Source organism: Aulonocara stuartgranti, assembly GCF_965226115.1.
Source record: "Aulonocara stuartgranti genome assembly, chromosome: 17".
Classification (NCBI taxonomy): domain Eukaryota; kingdom Metazoa; phylum Chordata; class Actinopteri; order Cichliformes; family Cichlidae; genus Aulonocara; species Aulonocara stuartgranti.
The window spans coordinates 31833089-31850481 of NC_138953.1; the positions used below are offsets into that span (position 1 = coordinate 31833089).

Consider the following 17393-nt stretch of genomic DNA (forward strand, 5'->3'; position numbering starts at 1 on the left):
GTGTTTTCCTTTCGCAAACTACCATTACTGCTGAGATGGCCTTTCCTAGTTTAATTATCATAAGCCTTGTTCCCATATGTGCACCATTACACGAAGCATAAACTGACACCTGATGTAGGTTGTAAACTTAGCTGTACTTCTTATGGGCAGTGTGAGCCTACATGTTTAGGTGATACAGCTTAGATGTTGTGTCTGAGTTACTATACAAGGTGCACTTCATGAGTAATTAGCTAATTCTCTATAATTTCAACTATGACTGTACAGTTGTGTACTGTATTTATTCTTATTGTATTCTAATTTTTGCCTCATAACTTTTGCACTGTCCACTTCCTGCTGTGACAAAACAAATTTCCCACGTGTGGGACTAATAAAGGTTATCTTATCTTATCTTATCTTATGACATATTTGGGAGGTGATTAGCATTGATTATTTTCTTGGACGTGTTTTTGTTTCGTGGTTGCCAAATCCACATTTGTTATCACAAACAACTGAAAGACCCTACTTGTTGTGACGTATTTACAGTGTAAATACTCCAAATTAGATTATTTCTTTAACTTGTGAAGAACCAGGCCTCAACTGGTTAGGAGGTCATTACAACTGTCCCAAAACATTTAGCTAAACAAGGCCTACAAAAGGGAAGTGAGTAAGTCTTAAAGGTTTCAGGCAGGACTGCTAAAAATAAGTACTGACCAAGTTTTAGAAGCACCCCATGGCAAGAGTGGAAAGACAACTTTGCCTTTTCTTAAATGTCCTGGAAAAACAGTTATACAAATATTGTAAAGTTGATGATCTTGAATAACAGGATGAACATATTTAGAGCACCCAACTTCCTTCATGCACCCATTTAGAGATGTAAGTGGACTAGGTAAGGCAAATCTCTCCTAGCCGAGTCTTGAGAAATACTAGCCACAGGCAGATATCAGGCTAGTGACATCACCTTCCCTGATGGTAATGTCAGTCTAGCAGTTGGACCCAGCAGGTGTGTAGTTACTCAGCTCCCTGCGGATGGTGCTGAACGGCGACAGCTCCAGCTCAGTAGTGCACTCGTGTTCATTGTCGTCACTCGCCGTGGCTGAGGAGGGGGCGTGGTTACAGCAGCAGCAGCAACAGCAGCAGTCCAGGAATGCCCTGCCTAGCGGACGACACAAGAGGAGCAGCAGTGCCGGCGTCACGGCGGCCCGACAAAAGAGCAGCAGCTGGGAGAGGAGATGGAGCACGGACATGGTATGCTCAGGAACTCCGGCCGCCATGTAGGCAGAAACTATGTTGCAGATGTTCTCAGGCACCACGCACGCGCCGTAGACGATCGCCAACGCGACGACTGTGCAGTTCATCTGGCTCTCTAACCGGATCTGCTTCTTGTTGCTGCGCACGCTGGCCTGTTCTGCATGCCGAATCTTGCGCGCCGTCACTAATGAGCACCCGATTGTAAAGAGAGTGGGGAGACAAAAGTAGCAGCCAAAGCACCACCACAGCCGAGCACCCTCGTACGTCAGGCCCAGCACATAGAGCATGTCAGGCAGTGAAGTGGATATCCTGATAATGCAGCGTTCCACAGGGGGCTCATCTGGGATTCCCGTGTCCTCTGCCACAAGCTGTCGAATGAGGAGTTCCGGGAGTGCCAAGAGGAGGGCGCCGATCCAGATGACGGCTAGCTTGGCAGTAGTAGATGTGCAGTTCTCTATCATCTCGTAGTACATCTGGACATTGGTGGCTGCACGGAAGCGGTCGATGCACAGAGCACACAGGGTGAAGGTGGTCACACCCAGGGAGGCCACCTGAGCAAACAGACAAAGAGAAGCCCTTTAAACATTATTCAGAAATTAACATGACACGTAACACTGCGTATATCCAGAGGCCTTAGCTGACTAAAATGCATTGCCTCAAGAGCGTTGCTCATATCTTGAAATTGTGCATCAGCACAGAATGCATGAGGGGGAAATTAGGATAAAAGAGCTTGTGCTAACACTGGCCTTACACAAGTGATTATCTAAAGTCATTTCAACAGGCGGATGGGCTTATCTGTTTTCAATTCTGATTCGCCTGTGACACTCTGCAAAGTTATACTCACGGCTGCCAGGCTATCGAGCATAACAAAGAAAAGATACTAAATTATCTTAAATGGAGAAATTATATTTCAGAATCTTGAAGAAGGGCTGCTTCGTGTAGAGTAAACAAATGTGTTTCTCTGCATCGCACACAAACACATCAACTTTCACCAGCTGAAAAATCAGCCGCCACCAATAGAAAGACAGCAGGACAAAGTGTAATGGTACCGGCTGTTAGGTACACCTGACAGTGGCACAATTACATGCAGTGGGGCAGCAGAGGCACAGTGGAAGGCTCTAAGCTGTGATTAACACTGTAGTATCCCTTGATGCGTGTGTGTGTGTGAACTGAAAGCAGACAGTTAGACACCACACCTACATATCAAGGGAGGATTTCGAAAAAAGCTGTTGTTGCTGGAGTCACTCGTTCAAAAGAATCTTTACACCTAGTGTTTAATAACAATCTAATTAGCAAACTTCCAAAAATATTATGCTTTCCTGTTCATTTCTCATTCAAAATCTGCACACAACAGCTAATTATTTGGCACTACGTCTGCCTTTTAGATATGAGAATTGTCAAATTTCGCCAACACCTGAAAGCATCTGTTGGATTAGCCATCGTTTTGGCACAGTGTGGACCCTGCAAAATGGTCCTCTGCAGCTGGAGCATGTGCAGCCTTAACATCCCCTGACCCTCTGTCCTTCCTCATACAACACTGCTTCCACTCCTGCCCCTTCATATCCAATTTAATTATAACAGCCAGCTTCCCAGATGGCCCCTTTGAGCTGACTTTAATGTTCTAAACACATATTTCCTGGATAGATATAGATGTTCAAACAGGAACACGCACACACGCTGACCCTGATACACATGGAGGTCTAAGCAGGCTCATAAAGGGTCATAACCATGAGGGAGGTGTATGCTTTCTGAACAGTAGCTGTGATGAATGTGACTGCATTTGGGAGCTGGGGGTTTTATTACTTGTTGTGCCAAAATATTGCAACTGCCACTGGTTTGTTTCTGAGTGTATTTAGGATGTAGTGAAAGACGTGTTCCTTTTAGAGCATCTTGTGTATGATTTCTTGTCAAACTCTGAACCGATTAATCCATTAGTTGGTTTGGTTTGTCAAATTTTGAGCACACTTGGCAGATGTCATCTTACACTTAGTCCTGCAAGTTTTTATACAGCACAACTGTCTGCTTCTTGTAATAGAGATGAGCGTCAGTCTGGAGCTGTTATAGCAGTGAAATTTAAGCAGGATTTGACAGCCCCATGCTGTTCATCTACAGCATGAACAAAATGCAAAAAAAAAAAAAAAAGCACACCCTTCAAATGTTGCTGCAGTACAGGCACAGAGCGACTCTGCTCGTTTGATTCATGCGTCACTGTGGATGCCACTTACTGAAATTGCATTCTGCTATTGCCCTACTGCACTCTTGAGTGTACATACTATGCAGGGATGCATGTTAGGCATAAAACACGATGTTTGATGTACAGGGTGGGCCATTTATATGGATACACCGTAATAAAATGGGAATGGTTGGTGATATTAAAGTCCTGTTTGTAGCACATTAGTATATGTGAGGGGGCAAACTCCTCAAGATGGGTGGTGACCATGATGGCCATTTAGAAGTTGGCCATCTTGGATACAACTTTTGTTTTTTCAATAGGAAGAGGGCCATGTGACACTTCAAACTTATTGGTAATGTGACAAGAAAAACAATGGTGTGCTTGGTTTCAACGTAACTTTATTCTTTCATGGGTTATTTACAAGTTTCTGACCACTTATAACATGTGTTCAATGTGCTGCCCATTGTGTTGGATTGTCAATGCAACCCTCTTCTCCCACTCTTCACACACTGATAGCAACACCGCAGGAGAAATGCCAGCATAGGCATCCAGTATCTGTAGTTTCAGGTGCTGTACAACTCACCTCTTCACACCATAGACAATTGCCTTCAGATGACCCCAAAGATAAAAGTCTAAGGGGGTCAGATCGGGAGACCATGGGGGCCATTCAACTGGCCCATGACGACCAATCCACTTTCCAGGAAACTGTTCATCTAGGAATGCTCGGACCTGGCACCCATAATGTGGTGGTGCACCATCTTGCTGGAAAAACTCAGGGAACGTACCAGCTTCAGTGCATAAAGAGGGAAACACATCATCAGGAAGCAATTTCAAATATCCAGTGGCCTTGAGGTTTCCATTGATGGAGAATGGACCCACTATCGTTGTACCCCATATACCACACCAAACCATCACTTTTGTTGTTCCAACAGTCTTGGAGGGATCCATCCATTGTGGGTTAGTGTCAGCCCAATAGCGGTGGTTTTGTTTGTTAACTTCACCATTCACATAAAAGTTTGCCTCATCTCTGAACAAAATCTTCTGCGTGAACTGAGGGTCCTGTTCCAATTTTTGTTTTGCCCATTCTGCAAATTCTGTGGGCCGATCTGGGTCATCCTCGTTGAGATGCTGCAGTAGCTGGAGTTTGTAAGGGTGCCATTTGTGAGTAGCTAATATCCGCCGAAGGGATGTTCAACTAATGCCACTCTCCAGTGACATGTGGCGAGTGCTACGCTGTGGGCTCTTGCTGAATGAAGCTAGGACAGCCACTGATGTTTCTTCATTAGTGATAGTTTTCTTGCATCCACATTTTGGCAAATCCAACACTGAACCAGTTTCACGAAACTTAGCAAGCAGTTTGCTAACAGTAGCATGGGAGATGGGTGGTCTCGTAGGGCGTCTTGCATTGAAATCTGCTAAAATTACCCGGTTACTGCGTTCACCAGATATCAACACAATTTCGATTCGCTCCTCACGTGTTAACCACTTTGACATGTCAATGGCTGTGAACCAATAGAAACTTGTAAATAACCCATGAAAGAATAAAGTTACGTTGAAACCAAGCACACTATTGTTTTTCTTGTGACATTACCAATAAGTTTGAAGTGTCACATGGCCATCTTCCTATTGAAAAAACAAAAGTTGTATTCCAAGATGGCCGACTTCTAAATGGCCACCATGGTCACCACCCATCTTGAGGAATTTGCCCCCTCACATATACTAATGTGCCACAAACAGGACTTTGATATCACCAACCATTCCCATGTTATTACGGTGTATCCAAATATAAGTGGCCCACCCTGTAGAACAAAAAGGTGTTTTTGCACTCAAATAATAGCTGATTGCATTTAAATCCACTATTTAACATTTGAATATGTTGTATAGATTATTTTTCTTTTTTCTTTCTGTCATATACTGGTTACAGTGGTGGATGCCCATATTAAACATAGCCAGAGGCCAAAGGTTCAGACTTCAGACTCATCTAAATGCTCAGTTTCAGAAGTCTGTGAGATGGTATATTCCTAATTGGTCATCTCAGGCGCACACCTCTGGCTTTGAGTCCACCAAACTGCTGTTTAAACCAGTGTTTTTCTCCATTTTTTTCTACCTTTATTATTGTGAAACATCATATTAGTCTCTGTGTCTGACCCACTTCTGACAGACACAAATATCCATCGCGTACACAAGAACAGGTAGTTGCAAATGCTGAATATTTCATAAATAGAACAACAGGCCTGAAATTGGTTTTAAAGGCAACCAAGCTTTGATCAGCATGTCAGGGCGGAGAGCAAGGGCAAGATGAACAAGCATAGCTTTGTACCGGATGAGAGAGAGAGAGAGTCCAACAGTCAGGGCGGGTGGGGGTGGAGGGTTTAGGGGGGTGAAGCTGTCAGTGTGTTTGTGGAAGGGGGAAATGCAAATGAGAGAATGAGAAACAGAGGCAGAAGAGGAATGGAAAGTAAAGAGGGAGTCAGAGAATGAAAGGGAAAGAGAGAGAATGAGAGCTGAACAATAGCAGAGAAACACGTCAGTGAGTCTAACTCACTGAGTGACAGAAAGAAAGAAATAACCCACGACATCCTCAGAATGATTAACAATGTTAATGTGGCATTTATCCCAACCAGCAGCATTGACCTTGTCATGTTCAGTTTACCTGCAGGCAAGACAACAGGTCTGTTAGCTTCAGGGACAGAAATCCTGCAACAGTAATGCTCTGAAATAAAAAAAAACCCAAATAAATAATATATGTACACTCCTGTTGATTTTATACCTCCTGTCTCTTTCTAAAGGAATAGCTTGAGATTTTTAGAATCATAGTTATTTTTTTTCTTTTCTTTCCGATACCGAGTATCAGTCAAGCAGAGGAACTCAATAAAGATCTAAGAAGGACAAATCACAAGTTGAAAAAGTTTCTTAGATACATTTATAAATAATTGGAGATTCCAAGATTATAGTTCAAACAATTGTAAGCAAGTACAAGTTACAGATGTTTAACCACTTTGCACAAACCGTCGACCTCAAATGAGACAAAATTTAGGATAATCAGGAACAACCCAGGAACCATAACCTGGAAACTGCTGGAACACCAGCGTCACTGTCCATAGTGAAGTGAGTTGTACATGGTCATGGACTAAGAGGGTGCCAAGCAAGAAAGAAGCCCCTACTCCAAAACTGACACCTTCAAGCTCGACAAAAATTTGCAGCTGCTCAAACAAACAAGCCAAATGCTGTCTGGAGAAAAGCTTTACAGTCAATTGAGAACAACAAGCTGTTTGGTCACAATGAGAAAAGGTTTGTTTGGAGGAGTAAAGATGAGGCATTCAGTCCTCAAAACACTGTACAAATTGTTAAGCACGGTGGTGGTAGCGCTGTTTTGCTGCCAGTGGTACTGGTACATTGCACAAAGTGGATGGAATGATAAAGGACGACTACTTCCAAATTCTTCAAGTTCATATCAGCTAGAAAACTTGCACAGAGTTGGGTATTCCCATGAGAATGAACCACACATCTGTATACTTTTGCCCTGTGCGGATTAGAGAAAAATCCAGGAGAAAATCCAAAATAAATTCAAACTTATACATTCTGTTCTTATTGTGTAAGTCATTAAAGATGCATGCTGAACCATCTTCACCCTGGAAAAGAGCAGTTCAAAGAAATTATTAAAAGCCCCAAATTAGCATTTTAATGCACATGATGGGAGTATGTAGACTTCTGACCACAACTGTATTTAATAATAGAAACAAAAATTGACTTTATGATTCCCTTTAGTTCTGTGATTGGAACCCCTAACTACCAAATAATACCAAATATCAAATAATATCAAAACCACCTGTTACCACCTGATGATAGACCTGATTTTATTGAATTTCCCAGAGGAACCCACCCGAGGGATTAATAAAGTTCTATCTAATCTAATCTAATCTAGACAATTTGCAAAAGAGGTCAATGCAGTTTTTCCACTTTATATGATGAATTGCTTCTCAACCTTGGACTTCAAGAGCTCAGAAAAAAAAAAAAAAAACAAAGCCATGAAAAGGCCTTTCATCTACAACACGTGTTTTTAAAATTCTGGCAGTCCATCTGCACAGCAGGTGAGAAAGACATTTTCCCCTGGTGCTGTTTTTTAATAACGGCCCATTAAGTTGCTGATTAAAGGTCTTGTGAGCTGGTGGTACAAAGGCTCAAGTTATTAATTGGCTCTTAACAAGGACTGGTGGAGCATTTGGGGCCATACTGTGACTACAGCCACTGTCAGAGGGTAATGGGTGTTATCAAGTGATGAATGGGCTAATGTCGAAACACAACAATGCGCAAACACAACCACACACATAGACAACCAGTCTGGTAGTAATGAGCCAAAGGGTTATTCCACCTGCATTGCTTTTCTCTTACAGGAGTGTGTGACCCAGTGCAGGCTCCAGAGGACCATAACTCTAACCAGAGAGACCCTGCCAATGACAGCAACCATCCATCAGGTGGGCTGCATGAGCAACAGAGACAGTGGATAGATCAGGGTTAGAAGGCAGGTCCTCTGCTCATGCCCATGTTTATGCTGAATTTTTGAAATTATCTTTCTATATGGTTGATGTATATGGAGGGTAATAGCAGACAAAATCCAACCTTGTGGACCTGCTCATGCTAGCAAAACAAAAACAGCTTCTGCTGTTAAATATCTATTGCTTGTTTTCTGTTATCTTCCGTGAGTCCATCCATTTTCTTAAGTTATAGGTGACTGAAAGCTATCCCAGCTGACTTTGGCAGACAGACTGGTAACTTGCGTTGGGTGTACCCTATCACGGGGCACATAAAAAGAGACAGACAATCATTCAGGCACACTAATGTAATGCTAATGTAGAATCATCACTTCATCTAATATGCACGTCTTTGGACTATAGTGCCTTGACTGTTGTTGTGATCTGGCGATATACAAATAAAACTGAACTGAACTGAATTATAGGAAAAAACCTAACTAGCCCTAACTTGACAAAATCATTGTAAACACACAGGCAGAGGCCGGTGACGCTACTGTTACCAGGTAATGTGTTGCTAGCCTCTCGAACCAAAGGGGTAACACAGTTTGGAGGAGGAAATGCAATAAATATAATAGCAAAAACAAAATATTGGTTTTATGAGTTCTTTTGTCTTTGATAGGATTCAACACACTACATATTAGTAGATTATTTACAAAGCTGTTCTAATGACTGTCTAGTCTGTCAGGACCAGTGTGGCCGTGCTGTCACGCCACTCCCCAGCTGCCCGGTGGGGTGACGACAATAAATCATCAGGATTCATCAAGAATGATAAAAGTGTGCACTGAAAACTTTACGGTATGGGTTTCAACAGAGTAGCTACTGTAGATTTAACTTGCAGATGTTCCAGCACTTCTGTCCATATAGTGCAACTAAAGGCTGGACGTCTACTTATTCTTTATTAAGGGTAGAAGTTATATCAACAGAAATTCAAACATCATCCATGATATTCAGCACTGAGAATGCTGCAGGAGTCCACTATTCATGTTGAAATCCATCTTGGGTAAATGGAGTTCAGCGGCACATTGGGTGCTGCAGGCTGCCGTAGTCAGCTGAGGCAGTAAGGCTCTGCTGGAGCTCTCAAGCTGCTACTCAGTGGTGTTCTGCTATAGAGTTGATGTTAAAACAAGCTAACTGTGCTGAAAAAGACAAGTAACTAGTCACTTCTTCATTTAGAAAAAAAGAGGAAATATTAACAAAGATAATTATTTCGTACTGTGTTTAAGTCATCCTTTTAAAAGTAGCGAGCAATTAGCACGTTATGTTTTTTCCAATACACTATGCTGTGTATCTCACTCTTATGTAAAATAGAGTGGTGGAGAAGGAGCAGTTCATTTTGCCAATTATCACTGAATATTGCAATGGCATTTCAGGTTGTTGCAGAGACATGTTTTGAATAATAGCACATTAGCGTGGAAAAATAAGGCATTAATTTGATGTAAAAGGCCCTGCATTAAGGAGGACAGCAGCCCATCCTCCAATGCCCTCTACTGCCATTTCCTACAGACTGTATGACTGGTACTGGTAATCTCAGTTTCAATAAAGTAATCTTTAAAAACAGAATAAAAAAACATACTTCCAATGGTTTATTAAAACAACAACAACAAAAAAACATGTGGTCCATTTATGTTTCCAAAGCTGTCGTCTGTGGATGACGTTGCTCAGTAGTTGTGGCTTACACGATTTTGCTCTTGTGATGAAAGAACACGTGTTCAAAAGCTTCGGAAACAAATATATAAAAAGTGTGTATGTGCAATACACTACATTGTGCATTACACATGCACAAAGAACGGGAATGAGTACTTAATGGGCTGCTTTGTATTTTTTTTAATTACATTAAGAGCAACAGTGATCTATGTCATTGCTTTCTTTTTTTTTTTCTGTCTGTTTCTTCCAGACAATAAATTTCTCTTTCATTGAATTATATCCTGACGTGTGGCAGATTTACCCTGGACGCAAAAAAAAAAGAAAAAAAAGAATGCTCTCATTCTACAGTGGCGACTGGAAAAGTCCTGTTCCAGGTCATTGATTCCTGCCTGGAAGTGTTACACTGAAAGCAATACAAAACAGAACAGCTTTCATGTTCTATTCTCTTCTATGAAGCCTGATTTTGTGCTGACCTATTCTATGTTGATGTAAAGCTGATATGCTGCTTGTTTTCACTCCACATAATTCATAATGATAATCACCCAATGAATATTTCATTTACATGAGTAATTACCAATTTAGGCAACTGCGTCCAACGGCAACCCCGATCTTTGCTTCATGCTGTTATTTGAACTTGTCTGAACATACAAAACACCAAATCTACTCATCCATGGACAAAGAGCTGGCTGAATGGACTCACCATTATGCATAATGAAGAGCTTCTAATCACATACTCTGAATAATTCAAATACGTATACTCCAATTAACAATTACTCGCATGCCTGACAGGCTGAGAATGCAAAGGGCGCGAGATCTAGTTTGTGTTTGTGTACTTAATTTGTGTTTGTCAGTGTCTACGCGTTGTAAGTGTACATCTGCATTTCAGTTTATATTAATGTAATATTCATTCTGTCTCTAAGTGTATGTGAGTGTGCATGTCCCAAGGCTTGTTTCTAATCACAGATAGCTGATGCGAAGAGGAGAGGGGGGAGAACAGCCGCAGGCAGTGATCAGTAGGGAGAAGGCCATTCCACCCATATGGCGAAACACCACACCCTACTGACTTTGTGAATGTGTGTGTGTGTGTGTGTGTGTGTCTACAGGCTAGATGGTTACCTAGATTTTAAACCGACATAGGCTTGGACACATATAACTGTAAATAGTAAGACATTCCTATTTCATGACCTCTGGTAGACCTCTAAAGATCGAAACATAACGGTATGGTAAATGAAGATAAATATTTTTGATTTCATTAGCAAGGCTATCATTTTGGATTCTTTCTTTAGAAAGAAAATCATAATTGCAACTGACTTTATATTCCTTCCTATATTCCACTACTGTACTTCATACAGCAGACATAAAGAGCAGACCAAATTCTAATTCAGTTTCCTGAGGGTCTGCGGCTCAGTCTGTGCACGGTGAGTGTGTATATGTCAAGCTGATGTATGTCCTGCCATTATTGCCAATTTCGACACTGTGCATTGTGGCCCTCGGTGGGTCCGTGCAGCCCTGTTCACTCTCTCCTCATACTCAAGCTTTCTCTTGCACTCTCTTTTCCTCCAGCCTCTTCAACGGTCTATGTCTGCCTGTTGAAGCCCCGACTACAGAAAATACCAACAAGGCCAAATACACAAGGCACAAACTAAACTAAGCCTAAACTGAAGGATGATATTGGCCTTATAGATTTTTATATACTCTGCTTAGAGTTAGAAAGAAGGAACTTTCAATGAATTAGATAAGCTAGAACATACTTAATGTATCCCAAAAGTTAGGAAATTCATGATAGTCAGAGAATCAGTTTTGGTCAAAATATGAAAGACTGAAAACAGGTTGGATGAATGGCAGTAGAGACAGGCAATAAACAGACGGATCATAAAGGATTCTTTTTTTTATGAGCTAAAGTCCTGTTACTGTTGTCACACTCAAAGTTCTCACATAAAAACACTTAGAAATGTATATAGTAAATAAAAGCACAAGTTGTACATAGCAAATATAATCAGTTCAGGTTCTAATGGCTCTAAGCAGATGCTATATGGCTACACTAGTATTGAGATTGCCAGTATCACACTAATTACAATGCATCTTTAGGGAGATGTATATCCCATGATGATGATTACCAATCATCTATCTGTCTACTAATGGGAGAAGTCATTAGGCTGTTGCATATGGGTTCAGTTGTACAATACTTGCATGACTGCTTAAATATAAGTGTACAAATTTTGTGTGAGATCCAGTTAGTAGGATTTTGCATTTTGGTTGAATTTTGTCCATCAAACCATGTGCCTAATGCTAAAAAGTAACACAATATTATCAGAAAAAGATGGACATTCAATCAATGTTTCTGTGACATTGTAATATCTCAGATGCCTTTTTCTGTAATGATTTACAAGCATTTCTTTAATTGGGGTTAATAAGATGTATATAAATCACTCTTTTACAAAAGCATAGCTTTAAATCAACCTTGACAAATGACTTCTTTTTCCTTCTGGCTTATACAATGCTTACTGCTCCATTTATTTGTTATTTTACTCTAGTTTCAGGTCTTATTCTAATAAACTGCCAGGTGCAAAGACCCAATTATTGTCCATTAGTTTTGCCTTTTTTTGGGGCTCTGTCCCCTTACTGCCAAGAGGGGCAGTGTGCGGTGTGAACAGGCACTGTATCTGAAATGATGTGGGCTGGCAGACTGGCTCACATTTTTATTTTGTGCAGTATTTCCCTCCGTGTTTGCTCACATCTCACACCAAAATTGCTTTCTCTTTGAGGTTTAGAAATTCCACACTCGACTAAGCACTGAATAAAACAAGATTTACTTAAAGCAGCTCCACGGGAGGCTCCTCTCTTTGCACAGACACTCATGCATTATCTATAGAATCTCCTGATTTGAATACATACCTGAATGGGGTTCTGTGTCTGTCTGTGTTGTGTATTTATGCAGGCTAAGTGTGACTGAGACTGTGTCCTTATTTCAAATGATAATATCCCCTGTGACTCAATTTGGGTTAAGTGAAGAAAGAAGTCACTCCATAGGGTGAGTGTGTGTGTTTCGCTGAATGTTCCACAGGGAAAGATTGAGCCCTGGGCTGCATTACTCACAGCCTGTTTGATACATGCATGCACAAATACACACACGGAACACAGACAGCGCCCTGTGCACATGTCCTGATACATATGTATATTAAAACACATCTTGAAATGAAGCAATTAAGACATGGAGACAGGTGTGTACAGCTACTTCACAACAACATATTCTGTATTAAAAATAACCATTTGGTCTGTGCGGTTGATATGTGTTAGTCAGGTTATTAAATATTATCCCGTGGTCCCTGGGAAGCTCATATGCAATAACACAGGTAGGGGGCCTGTTTCTCTTTGATCCCCCAATAATTAAAACATATGCAGTCACAAGGTGTTTGCAACACGGTGCACAGTGGACTGATATTAAATATGAGGATGTTATTATACACCAAAGAGTAAGTATGCAATGCTAAATATAATCTCTACTTATTATTGATCATTTTTTTGCAGCTTCTGCAAAAAATGTAGGCCTAGTAAAGTGCAGAGCCTGACCGATACATCAGCCTATATTAGCCTTTTGCTGATATATACTGGTATCGGCATTTATTATTATAGATGAGATAAGATAAAGATAAAGAACTTTATTGTCATTGTAGTTATACAACGAAATTTGTTTGGTAGTTCACAGAGGCCAGCAGCAATAAAACAAGAAGCAGCACAGTAACATAATAACCATAGTAAACGTAGTAAAAGTATAAAATATAAAGTAAAAAGAAGGCACTTAGCACAGTAAATAAAAAAAAATATAATAGTATTTACAATATGGTATTATGTTTTGAGTGTTGAAATTACAAATTTTTCCACCAAGGAGCACTCTGCAGACTCACAGGTTTTTTTAAACTCCATTATCATATTATCTTATAAAGGACTTTAAAAAATCTGCTTATGTTTGTGTGTCTGAATATAAAAAAACAAAATACCAGCTGATATATCAAAATATCGGATTTTTTAAATCACCAAATATCGGTATCAGCTTTAAAAATTCCATCAGTCAGACTCTAGGAAAGTGTGAGTGGACCTTTACCTTTATAACTTCACTGAACAAATAATAGCCAGTGAGCATATGTGACCATAAGCTGACAATTGAGCTAAAATGAAGAAAAAGCACCGACTGGTCTTTGATTTAGAAGCCCATTGTACACTCGAGCATTGCCCTAGAAATTGGCCTTCAGCTCTGTCTCAACACCCTTAATTACAGTTGCATGGAAACTTCATGAAAGCAACGGAAACTCTTCAGAAAGCTAATATAAGATTCACCAATACCAATACCCGACATGCACCACAAGCCCATGAACATATCTTCCTGGGCTAAATCTGACCACTTTAAAAAGGTGACCCCTCTATCTATACATTTGGTTTAAATGTAAAAGGTGAAAATTTATCTTCTTAGGGCTTATTTTTTGTTTAAAAGTGAAAGTTTAGGAAGCAAAGGGGACTAGGTCTAGGTTTAAATCTGCCAATTATGTGAGGAGTTTGTAGAGTTGTTGAAAAAGAGTGACCTTCACTTTTAAACCAAATTTAGACATAAAGGGACACCGTTTCAATGGCCTGAACAGATGGCCTTTCAACCAAACCTTAGTGTAGATTATACATCAGGCATAGGTATCTTTAACATCTCAACAGGTTTTTGCTGTATGGCTGGTAAGATATTATTAGATAACAGCTCTTCCTGTTTGCAGGCTCTGTAGCATCTGGAGGGAGGAGTTGAAGTTAAATTCTGATCACTGACTCTGGCTTCTTGCCCGGTTACACAAGCTGACATTTACTCTTATCTTTCTTTCTACCTTTGGCTGCAAACAAAATAATTCTTACATAGTCATGACTCAGACGGGTTGCCCACAATTTCTCCGTCTTCAAATCAAGCATCTTTAAACACATATGTAACCTCCCCCCTTCATGTTCACTTGAGGCGGGTCATGCCAACAGCCATTCAAAGCAAGCTTAAGCTGTGCCTGAGCTGGAATCCCCTGTTTTACACAAAAGACATTGCGCTTGTGGGTGAATCTGACACTGGTGTAATTGCAGTAAAAACACAAAGGAAAGGTATCAGCATACTACTACTGCTTATGAATGCTGGTGCGTGGGAAGGGGAGGGTACAAAAAAGGCAAGGAAAGAGGCTGACTGAGTATATGTGCGTGTGCAATGCCTTCCTCAGGTGTATGTATGATGAAAGCAGCGGTTTATGAGCCAAAGTAAATGGCAGATAGCGAGTGGCTGTCAAACATGCTGGTGCGTATCTGTGCTTGTTTGTGTGTTTGATGCCTCCAGGGCTAAGTGAGATTCCTGTCCAGTTGCAGCAGGTGCACAAGTGCCAAACAGATTGCCTTGTTATTGGGTGAGGTGTCATCCTGTGACTGTGTGTACTTTCAGGTCTGTCAGTGCTTTGAAAGTGAAACCAAACTCTTAAATTAAATCTCTATATAGGCAGGCAACGAAGAGCATGACACCTAAATGACATTGACTGAGCCCCTTCATCATCTGATATCACTGAAGTGATCAATTCAAAACATTTCACCTACGCATGTGAGAAATCTAAAGCAGAAAAAAGACACAAATGAAAGCTGGGCAGAATTACCTCCACATAGGGCACCACTTTGCAGGCAAATTCTCCCAGCAGCCATGACTTCGTCAGTTCGTGGAACACCACCATGGGCAGGCAGAAGAAGATGAGTACAAAATCCCACACAGCTAAATTTGCCAGCAGAGAGTTGGAGATACTCTTCATGTAGTAGTTCTGGCACACGATGCACAGGATGGCAATGTTTCCCGCTATGCCCACCAGGAAAATGACCCCGGAGACGCACGTGATCGCGTAAGCGCCGTAAGTCTCACTCGTCACTGGGTAAAAGGGGTTCTTGATCTCGTTCTCGAAATCCTGCGAGCTGGGAGGGGTGATCGGCGTGGCGTCCCAGGGGTTCTCCTCTCGGAAAGTGAAAAACTCACTCCTCCTGGTGAAGAGGTCAAAGGGCAGTTCGGTGGAGGTGAGGGCCACCGGTTTGGGCATGGGTTCCCACGGTGACGCGTGAGGTTGAGCCAAAACTACAGAGCTTTTGTTCAACCGGTTTCTCCCCCTCTTCCACGCTTTCTTCTGTTCATCTTTTGTGCCTCTCTTGTGCCTCTCGCCCTCCTCGGGTCCCCCTCCTCCGTCTCCCCAACCCATTGAAGATGGCTTAGCCGCATTGTAGTGTCCACCTGCTGGCGTCCCCGTACTACTAAACCCGCCATTCAACTTTATCCTCCTATTATGGTGGCGCGTCGAGTCCCAATGTGAGACGGCGTTGGGATCCTCCACGGGTGTCAGAGTCCTATTGTAGTCGCGTTTGCTGTGTCCATTTCGCCGAATTTCTTCTGCAATTACCCTCTTCCAGGGGTGAGTGGAGTTAAGGGTCCCTCTGATAATTGCCCGCTGTGCCTGCAGCTCTGCCGAAGACGCACCTGTGGCGTACTCGGGCAAGAGCGCACGGTCCCGGGCTTTGTTTTGATGACTCTCCCGGAGAGACCCCTGGAAAGTCTTGCCAGAGTACGCGCTGCTGTTGCTCTCATCTTTAATCCGAACTCCTCCATTATTTCTCAAAGATAGCAATACATGTATATGGGCCAGTAACACGAATAACGTCCTAGGCGGCAGAATCTGCATGATCCAGGAAATTACTGAGCGCAGTTTAAATCTTCACGAGTGCATGATCATCACACCTCTATGGAGCTCGGGGGATAATCTTCTTTTTAGTCAACACCCATGTTGGAAACCGTACAATAAATAGCACAGGGTTACATTCGCTCTGCAAACTTGAAAGTATCCCACTGTCTTCTTCTGCACTATTTGCACTGCAGCTGCAATAATCTCCAAAACGCCCCCTCCTCCTCGTTTTCAAAGTCTTGGCATTAGCAGGACAGCGAGTCAGTGTCCGGATCCAGAGAGAGGGAATTGTTGCATATGCACGCACAAATCAGCACAGCATCCAGTTTCTAGCTGTGCGAAAACCCAGATCCTCTGCGAGTATGTGAATGATGTTAATTCATTGGGTTGGGTCGGCAGCAGCAGCAGCGTCAATGCGGTGCAGTCCGGGTAAAGCCCACCAGGCTGTGATGCACGGGAGTAGAGAAGAGAGAGAGAAGGAAAGAGGAGGGGTAGAAATCGGTCTCTTCTCTCTCTGTATCTCTTCCTTTCCTCCTTTGCGTCCAGTATCTTTCCTTCTTCGCTTTCTCCTTGGGTAGGACCGTGCGCTGGAAGAAAAATGCACTCCCCTGGCGGCTAACCCCGATCTGTCACTCTCCATCCATCATAGAGCATCTAGCAGCCCCGGAGCAGGCTACGGTTACAGCAACCCCCCGGCAGAGAAGCCTGCCACGCCCGACAAGACGTGCTAATAAATATATTTCCCAGTTTTTAATTTTTACGCATAGGCGGCGCTGTGATATCAACGCACATTTAAGTAGATGCCTTCCAGTCTAATTAGTTTAGACTCAAATAGGAAGCAAATTGCCGCTGGGTAAAATATCTATACTTATTTCAAGAAGAAAAGCAACTTTTAGAGAAAAATCCCTTTCATCTAAGATATCTTGATTTGATCCGCCCAGCTCAATTTATCTGAAGCGCCTCCCCGAGGCATTTTTTAGTTATGTTAAAAAAGAAACACTTTCAGACTAGGCCTACTACTTCATGAAGATTAATGATTCATGCTTTAAATAATTTCACTTGTAAAAGTTGCTACCCGTTAAAAGCAGCTCTCACAGTCAG

At 41.9% G+C, this 17393-nt stretch overlaps 1 protein-coding gene across 1 annotated transcript; it reads right to left on the reverse strand.

The window, feature by feature from the left end:
• Positions 1 to 954: 954 nt before the first annotated feature.
• gpr37b (G protein-coupled receptor 37b) lies at positions 955 to 17016 on the reverse strand. Its single transcript, XM_082511562.1, has 2 exons — positions 15231 to 17016; positions 955 to 1778 (listed from the first exon to the last, which is right to left on the reverse strand). The coding sequence occupies exons 1-2, from the start codon at positions 16290 to 16292 to the stop codon at positions 960 to 962; spliced, it is 1881 nt and encodes a 626-aa protein (XP_082367688.1). The 5' UTR covers positions 16293 to 17016; the 3' UTR covers positions 955 to 959.
• Positions 17017 to 17393: the final 377 nt, after the last annotated feature.

What these genes read in the sequence shown, in the direction of transcription:
- gpr37b (XM_082511562.1), bottom strand. Translation starts at nt 16,292, where the DNA reads ATGCAGATTCTGCCGCCTAGGACGTTATTCGTGTTACTGGCCCATATA. An exon ending in AAGTGGTGCCCTATGTGGAG is followed by an intron (nt 1,779 to 15,230) that starts GTAATTCTGCCC and finishes CTGTTTGCTCAG; the next exon opens with GTGGCCTCCCTGGGTGTGAC.